General features: G+C 34.1%; 3 protein-coding genes across 3 annotated transcripts; 2 read left to right on the top strand and 1 right to left on the bottom strand.

The window, feature by feature from the left end:
* The first annotated feature begins 1,160 nt into the window (after window positions 1-1,160).
* Window positions 1,161-2,767, top strand: LOC115960419 (glutathione transferase GST 23-like). Its single transcript, XM_031079316.1, has 2 exons — window positions 1,161-1,460; window positions 2,191-2,767. The coding sequence occupies exons 1-2, from the start codon at window positions 1,275-1,277 to the stop codon at window positions 2,548-2,550; spliced, it is 546 nt and encodes a 181-aa protein (XP_030935176.1). The 5' UTR covers window positions 1,161-1,274; the 3' UTR covers window positions 2,551-2,767.
* Window positions 2,768-3,600: 833 nt separating this feature from the next.
* On the bottom strand, window positions 3,601-7,084 carry LOC115960418 (pentatricopeptide repeat-containing protein At5g27460). The gene is made up of 5 exons (XM_031079315.1): window positions 6,951-7,084; window positions 6,599-6,854; window positions 4,526-5,881; window positions 4,282-4,370; window positions 3,601-4,064 (listed from the first exon to the last, which is right to left on the bottom strand). Exons 1-3 carry the CDS (start codon window positions 6,986-6,988, stop codon window positions 4,646-4,648), a joined length of 1,530 nt encoding a protein of 509 aa, XP_030935175.1. The 5' UTR covers window positions 6,989-7,084; the 3' UTR covers window positions 3,601-4,064; window positions 4,282-4,370; window positions 4,526-4,645.
* Window positions 3,676-4,048, top strand: LOC115960420 (glutathione transferase GST 23-like). The gene has a single exon (XM_031079317.1). It carries the CDS (start codon window positions 3,688-3,690, stop codon window positions 4,027-4,029), a length of 342 nt encoding a protein of 113 aa, XP_030935177.1. The 5' UTR covers window positions 3,676-3,687; the 3' UTR covers window positions 4,030-4,048.
* Window positions 7,085-8,414: the final 1,330 nt, after the last annotated feature.

Here is an 8,414-nt window from a genome sequence, read left to right as displayed (position 1 = left end):
AAGTAGAAGAAGAGAATAATAGAGATTGTAGGTAGAAGAAAAGAATAATAGCACAAAAGAACCATATAATAGGTATTAATTATGAAATATTTGATATATATATATATATATATATATATACACATACACTCCACGTTGAAAAATTTTATATGAACAAAAAGTCCAAAGCTAATTAAACCACAATGTGATATGCCAATTGCTGGGCCACGTGAAGTATATACACAAATCAACGTGTCCATTAACAGTTGGCCTTAGCCGCACTTTTCTTCTTTTATTTTTTTATGGGAGCCTTAGCCTTACATTGTAGGTTGGTCTTTTTTTGTTTTTTTGTTAAATCAGTCTTTTTTTCTCCGAAAAGTGCCATACCATCTCTACATACGCGTCAGATTCACATTTAAGTGAAAGACAAATTTGATTCTCAAAAAAAAAAAAAAAGTGATTGACAAATTTCTTTAATTGTTAAGATTTTTGTGTTTATCCACTTAAAAATATAGCAAGTGTAATTTAACTTTAATCAAATTAAGATTTTTATCCACTTAAAAATTATACTTGAAGAAAAATTTTGGAGGTGTTTGGTAGAGTAGTTTGAGAAATGTTGTTTGTAATTTTTTAAAATACATATGTGTGAAAAAATGTGTAGAAATGTGTGTAATGTTATTTAACATGTAAAAATGTGAGTTTGAGATAGGGTACCAAACAGGCCCCTCCACTTACAAATTATAGTTCAAGAAAACTTACATATATATTTTTTTAAATTTAAAAATCTAAGAAAATTTCTGTAATTTGGTGTCGCTATTTGGTGCAACCACGAGGTCTAAACTTAACTTTTATTATATATAATATGATATGATATAATATAAAATGATATTGATTGATTGATGATTTATCTCTTTTTCTTTTGTCATCATCCATGGTGGGATTGGTTTTCCCTCTGTCTTTTTTTTTTTTTTTTTTTTTTTCTTTTCATTTGTCATGTGACCAGGAAAAAAAAAAAAGTCCATCAAGGCGGCTAAATTATTCTAGACGTTAATATTTATTTAAAAAGCTAGTCAAAGTTTATTTTTAGACTTTCAGTAAAATTTATTTCGAGACACTGGGAGAGGTACATCTATAAATTGCCATGAGATGCCTGCTTTGTAGAAATTAAGAATGGCTGAAGACTCTGTGAAGTAGGCAAGTGGGTAAGTCCTTATTCCCTTAAAGTAAAGTGGGCTTTGAAACTGAAAGGGATCCAGTACCAGTATGTGGAAGAGGATCTCCAAAACAAAAGTCCCATGCTCTTGCAGTACAACCCTGTTTATAAAAAAATTCCAGTCCTTGTCCATGATGATAAACCCTTGGCAGAGTCAGTCATAATTCTTGAATATATTGATGAGGTGTGGAAGCAGAATCCCCTCCTTCCAATAGATCCATATGAAAGGGCCAAAGCACGGTTCTGGGCCAAATTCGTTGATGATAAGGTAAGAGAAGAAGCCACCTTCTCCATGAGCTTAGTTATATGAACTACTATGCTGGTTACACCAACTATCACAGCCCTGATCATTGGGGATAGCTCTTAAATTATGCTCTTATTCGTTAAAAAGAAGAACAAAGTTTCTCTACAAACTAGTTTGGAGAGAAACCTTACAAACTCATCTTATATCTTTATATTAACTGTGTATTTTGAAAATCTAACAATTAGATTGTATGTTACTATTACATTATTAATGTTTATAAAATTTCAAGAAGATCAAAGATCAATGATCAATTGCTATGTCATCAAATAAATATTAAAATTTCAAGTTTTTGTGATTTAAAGTTGTATATAAAAAATAAGTTAATTGATCAAATAGTAAATAACATTCAATTTGAACAAAATTTGATATGTATGTTAAGAACATAAAGAACATGAAATTTAACAGTTAAATTTTCAAAATTCACACCAAAAAAAGAAACATATAAGAAGCATGAAAAGTTTCTCTCCAAACTAAAAAGAATGCATGCATCAGTTGGATGACTATTGGTAATTCAATTACTAGATGACTTATATAGAGATTTTTCTTACAAGACAACAATCTTAAAATAAACACAAGATTTTCATGCAAGTTTATTAGTACATGATAACATGCAATTTCCATCTAAGCTAACTAGCATAGAATAGCAAATTCTTATTTCAAACTCTAAAAACATTAATCAGTCTACTCTTTTCAGTGTGTGCCAGCACTGATGGCTGCATTTAGCAAAAGGGGGGAGGAACAAGAGAGAGCTGTCAAAGAAGCTCATGAGAATTTGAAGATTCTTGAAAGTGGTCTTGAGGGGAAGCGCTTTTTTGGGGGTGAAACAATAGGCTTTGTGGATATTGCTGCTGGCTGGATTGGATACTCGGCTCAAATGACTGGGGAAATCATAGGCATAAAGCTGATTGATGCAGAGACCATGCCTTTACTCGATTCTTGGTTCCAAGATTTCCTTGGGATCCCTCTTATTAAAGAATGTTTGCCACCTCAGGATAAATTGCTAGAGTATATCAAGGAATTACACAAAAAAATTGTGACTGCAGCATCGACTTGAAGCCTTAATATCTCTGAGCACGTACTTAAGGCTACCTGCATAAGGCGTATGAATGATTGTTAGTGGGTTATATAAAACTATAAAGGATATGGACTTAAGCTGATATTCTTGATATGAATATCATGCATGTAAGATTAGCAAAATCTGATGAATAAGAATTGCAAAATTACTACGCAATATTATATATATGCAATATTGGAAGTACATGTTTTCTGTATTTTTGTGCTTTTGTTTTTTGATGTGATGTTGGAGGTGAGGGATTGGATGCATCCTTTTTATTTTTGAGTATGTTCAATTGCATGGCAACATATGTGGTTTGTCCTTCATTATCTAATTTAAGCTTCAATTAGTGAATAGTTTTAGAACCACACACCTTTTCACAACTTTTTATTACAACTTTGACATAACAGATTTTGAGTGGTTGTATATTACTTACACATGAACCCACCATTTTTCCTTCACCACTCACACTCTGCCACATAACAATTGTGGCAAAAAAGTTGTAAAATAAGTTGTGGTGCTAGATTTTCTCTCAATTAGTAAAGCAACATGCAGGATTGAGTATGTTGGGTTCACCCATTGGGAACCTATGAACTCTTTAAGAATAGAAGTGGATATTCCAAGAATAGCTTTAATCCATCTTGCGTGGGATTCATCCATAGGGATTTGGATAAAATTTATCTATAGTTTTTAAGGTACATGTGGTTATGTACATCTTAGGTTCATGTAGTTTTTTTTGGTCAATATAGCAATATAGCATAACTACGTGGCTTATTGATCAATGTATTTAAGTTTCACTTGATAATTATTCACCCCTAACCTACAACATATAGAACTGGACCTAAGCTTTAACAAAATAGACTTTTTTAAAAGTATATATATATTTTTGGCTAATGGGTTTAGTGCTCCCTTGTTGTGGAGGTGGTATCTTTTGCACCAGGCTCACGAGACTATTGTTTAACTGACACGTGGGTTCCACAAAATGGTCTCACGAGACTGGCATATACAAAAATTTATCCTTGTTGTGGGCCTAATGTTCAGATTTCCATCTAAGCTAACTAGCATAGACTAGGAAATTCTTATTTCAAACTCTAAAAACATTAATCAGTCTACTCTTTTCAGTGTGTGCCAGCACTGATGGCTGCATTTAGCAAAAAGGGGGAGGAACAAGAGAGAGCTGTGAAAGAAGCTTGTGAGAATTTGAAGATTCTTGAAAGTGGTCTTGAGGGGAAGCGCTTTATTGGGGGTGAAACAATAGGCTTTGTTGATATTGCTGCTGGCTGGATTGGATGCTGGGCTCAAATGACTGAGGAAATCATAGGCATAAAGCTGATTGATGCAGAGACCATGCCTTTACTCGATTCTTGGTTCCAAGATTTCCTTGGGATCCCTCTTATTAAAGAATGTATGCGACCTCAGGATAAATTGCTAGAGCACAGCAAGGAATTACACAAAATTTTGACTGCAGCATTGACTTGAAGTCTTTATATCTCTGAGCACGTACATAAGGCTACCTGCACAAGGCGTATGAACGATTGTTAGTGGGTTATATAAAACTATAAAGGATGTGGACTTGAGTTGATATTCTTGATCTGAATATCATGCATGTAAGATTAGCAAAATCTGATGAATAAGAATTGCAAAATTACTAGGAAATATTATACATATGCATCTTTTGCAATCACAAATACAATGCTGCAGTTCAATAAAATAATTGCAGGATGTTAATACCTCCAAAAATGATAATTAATTATCTTATCTGTTGACTGCCACAATCTCCCTGAAGGAAATGTGCCCAAGTGACATCTGCCTTCCAATATCTGCACAATTTAATCAGAACATTTAGAATGAGCTTTTGGATTAAACTTCCGCTTCTTCTATTAAAAAAAAAAAAAAAAATTGAAAAGCTTGTGCCAGGTACATAAGCTATTATCCTATCCTCTTCAAAAGAATCTTCAGTTGTTAATGATTTCACCTCATGCGTCAATTTTTCCCCGTGAATCTTTAAACCCAAATCAGGCAATCCAAAAATATGAACTGTATTCCATGTCTTTGCTAGAAGCCACTAGGACTTAATCCCTGGCAACAACTTTGCTTAAACATTGAAGGCTTGAACGAGTGCAGAAGTCTCATCATCCATCTCGATTTTATCTTTCTCCATCATCTTAAGGATGCCTAAAGCTGGTCTCTTAGCTTGAAGGTGCATTCTAAGCAATGATTTATACAAAGGTAAACTTGCAAGACCAAAACGGTGGATAAGTCTAATATACCAATTTGCATCTTCAAAACTCCCATGCTTTTCAAAGTACTCTGCCATGGCCATTAGAATACCATGTGATGGCCTCCAATCACAATGCTTCAACATAGCAAATCCTTTCTTCATGGCATTAATGGCTTTGCCCATGTTTTGGCTTTTCACCCATCCCTCCATGAGAATCTCCCAAGTCTTGTAATTTGGACACCCACCTCTCTCCAATGTGTGAAGATGCAACGACTCAGCTTTGTCTATCATTCCACTCCGCATATAAGCACCTAGAAGTACATTGGAGACTCTAATGTCATAATTCCGGAAACTAGATTCCCATTCCATAAAAATTCTCTCAGCCTCTACAATATCACCTAGCTTCACCAAGCATGACAGTACACACATGTAATTGGAACATGTGATTCTCCCTCCTACTGCTTTGCTACCTTCCCAGAGCCTCAATACTCCCTCCTTATCATTCAAAGAGGCATACAGTGTAATGAGGAAGAAATAACCAAGCCGGTTACAAGTAGACAGCTTCTCTTCTGCATTCTTGAGGACCAAAATAGCCTTGTCAACAAGTCCTGCCTTTATATAAACGTTAGCCAGAGTCGAAAGGGTGCTCCATCCAACTTGTATGTTCTTATCACTCACCATTTCTTTGTAAACCATTTCCGCTGAAGCAACCCCAGATACCTCACCACATGCATTCATCCAAAGGTTGTAAGACAGAACATTTCGGGGTAGATTGTTTCGCTTCATCTGTTGAATGACAAGCGGCACTTTCTCACACTGAGATGTGGCCATATACAGCTTCATCATCTCATTAAAAGGATGAGTAGTCACAATCAGTCCCATCACACTCAACTTCACCATTAGAGCCTCGGCATTCTTGGTGTCCCTCACTTTGACATAACCATGAAGAAGAGCTAGACATGCCGCTTTCTTCGAAGCACTGTCAGTTAATCGTGTAAAATAGTCTTCACCCTCTCTTAAACCACACACTTTGATGATTAATTCCAGTTTGACAGCATGATCACCCGGTGACATCAAGAAACCGTTTCCAGTTTCCATCCATGTTACGATCTGTACATTAAACAAACATCACGTGTTATTTAATGAACTACCTAACAATAACATAATTAGCCATGCTAAATATAATCTCGCATTCTCGCTACTCCTTTCCAGCCACTTGACTGTGCTTATTAGTGACCTAATACTAGTAGTGACACTGACGCGCAACCTAAAATTAGCAATAACACAATGGAATTCTTCACACAGATTACTGGCATTGATATTGAGACAGAAATTAAATTTATATGTGGAATTACTTTTCATCAATTATGAAGTATTTTGTATTGTGTGGATTGGATTGTGTGACACAGTGACAGCATTGTGAAGGCGTGTGTTGAGTACACATTGTGAGTTCCAGTTAGCTCAATTTATAAAGTCACTTAAATAAGAGCCTAGATTGAATCTCGCCTACACCAAAATAAAATCTATTTCTATTGATCCCTTGACCTAACAATAAAGAGTAATCATCATGAAGTACACGCAATAGGTTCAAATCCAATCATATCTATCAAAAAGAGTCCACGTTGGTCTACCCAGGCTATATAAGTGATTATTTACTTGTAGCTCAATTGGTAAAGTTTTTTTTTCACCAAATAAAGAACTGGACTTGTATCTAAAAAAATATATATACAATTGGGTACCATGTAGAAGTGGCTAGTGTGTTACAATATAAAGCAAGAAAAAATGAAAATGGGTTATATTTATAAGCGATAGAGTTGAACTTGAAACCTCGAGTGCGTGGTCATGGCGTTTAGACTTAATTAGTTGCCTGGTGATGCGTCGAAGCTCGGAGATTGAGAGCTTGTGGCCTTGCTCGGCTCGATTCTGAAGCAAGGTAATTGCGCTGCGCTTTGGGGATTTAAGCCTCAGAATCTCGCTCATAAGGTCTTTGTTGCCGATTCCAGATTGTGCAGTAACGTTTAGTGGTGATGATTTTGAGGATATGGGTCTCCACGGACTTGTTGCTCCGAGTTGATGCTTGACGCTACGTTTTTGGTTAGTTTCAAATTTTCAAAGTGTCAATTGCGAGAACTGAGAAAGAGATAGAGAGAGAGAGAGAGAGGTGAAAGGTGGGACCTACCGTCTTATTAGAGTGGTAAAGAGCGAGCGGTTCGCCATAGAAACCACCTGTTTCAGCGGTGCTGTGCTCTGCTTTCCTGAAGGTTTTGACGGAGTAACGGTGGTGTATGGTTTGGCAGTAAAATTTAAAGAGCTATCTGCTTTCGGATCTGGTACTTCCTAGGTCCAGGTCTGTTAAAAGCTTTTGACCCGTTACATGAATGGCACATTTAAAAAAAAAAAAAAAAAAATCCAAATTATACTTTTAATTTAAGCTCACTATTTGAAAAAAAAAAAAAAAAATTAATAAAAAAGGTTTAAAAAACACCAACTTATTTACTTAAAAAAAAAAAAAATCACTTTTTGTGTCTTATAAAGTTATTTTTTGTTTGGATAGAGTTTATTTCCAAAAATTAGTTACAAGGAAAATTCTTCAAATTCACTCTATGACAATTCAAATGATCATCCAAATATACTTTTTTTCATTACATATTTAATGAGACATGTGATTTATTTAAATAATTTACCGAGTCATGTTATTTTCATACAAATGAATGATTTTATGAATGTCACACAATGAGTTTGGATGAAAACTTTATTCTCTTTGTTTTTATCTTTCAGCAAATAAGCCAAATATTTTATACCTAAAAAAAATAAGTATTTAAAAAGTTTCACGTGAGCTTTGAACATTTTATTTGTGAAGAGTGGGGTTTATATCAATGGTATAATGGTACAATCAAAATGGGTAGAGCTTCTCGTCCAATTCTCAAGTGTATCAGACACGATGAATACAAGAGATCATATATTTAAACATGTTTGCATATGGTGTTGTTAATGAACCGACTTATTTATAAACATCTTGAACGTTTGTTTATGTTAATAAACAAACCAAACTCAAGCCCAATGTTAGGCTTGACTATTTAATGAGTTAAACTCATACATAATAATGTATTAGTGAATATAAGGCTTGTTTAAACTATATATATTTAGACTTGAGATTATATTATGTAAATTTGTAAATAGGTCCATATGATATTAAATTACCATTGGTAGTTACTAATAATATAACTAGTTGATTTGTGATGGGTAAATAATTGAAGTCAAGATTTTACTATATATTAAAAAATAACAAGTTAATCAAGTAATTCATAAATATGCTCGAACTTATTCAATAAGAAAATAACCAAATTTAAACATATAATCTAATTTAATAATAAGTTCAAGTTTGGATTGTGTTCGAAATAAAACTAAATAAGTAGGTCTAAACTTTTAATACTTGACTTGGTTCGACTCATTTACAAGTTACAACCTTCATAATAATAAAAAAAGACAACTGGAAGAGAGACAATAAAATATAGTATTTCAGTTTTAGCCTCTAGCTATAGTAGGCTATATATACACGATCATATTGTTCATGGTTGCTAAAATTTTGTAACAAAACACCTAGGTATAGTTCAATTTGAAAATGTATGTTGCTAAAATAGCA

Source organism: Quercus lobata, chromosome 9, assembly GCF_001633185.2.
Source record: "Quercus lobata isolate SW786 chromosome 9, ValleyOak3.0 Primary Assembly, whole genome shotgun sequence".
NCBI classification, from domain to species: domain Eukaryota; kingdom Viridiplantae; phylum Streptophyta; class Magnoliopsida; order Fagales; family Fagaceae; genus Quercus; species Quercus lobata.
The sequence above is the reverse complement of the archived record's forward strand: the minus strand, read 5'-3'. Positions and strand labels throughout refer to the sequence as shown.

Coding starts and splice junctions, on each gene's coding strand:
- LOC115960420 (XM_031079317.1), top strand. CDS start 3,688: ATGGCTGCATTTAGCAAAAAGGGGGAGGAACAAGAGAGAGCTGTGAAA.
- LOC115960418 (XM_031079315.1), bottom strand. CDS start 6,988: ATGGCGAACCGCTCGCTCTTTACCACTCTAATAAGACG. Junction 6,855..6,950: donor TTTACCACTCTAATAAGACG/GTAGGTCCCACC, acceptor CCAAAAACGTAG/CGTCAAGCATCAACTCGGAG. Junction 5,882..6,598: donor GCCATGACCACGCACTCGAG/GTTTCAAGTTCA, acceptor TTTAATGTACAG/ATCGTAACATGGATGGAAAC.
- LOC115960419 (XM_031079316.1), top strand. CDS start 1,275: ATGCTCTTGCAGTACAACCCTGTTTATAAAAAAATTCCAGTCCTTGTC. Junction 1,461..2,190: donor CCAAATTCGTTGATGATAAG/GTAAGAGAAGAA, acceptor TACTCTTTTCAG/TGTGTGCCAGCACTGATGGC.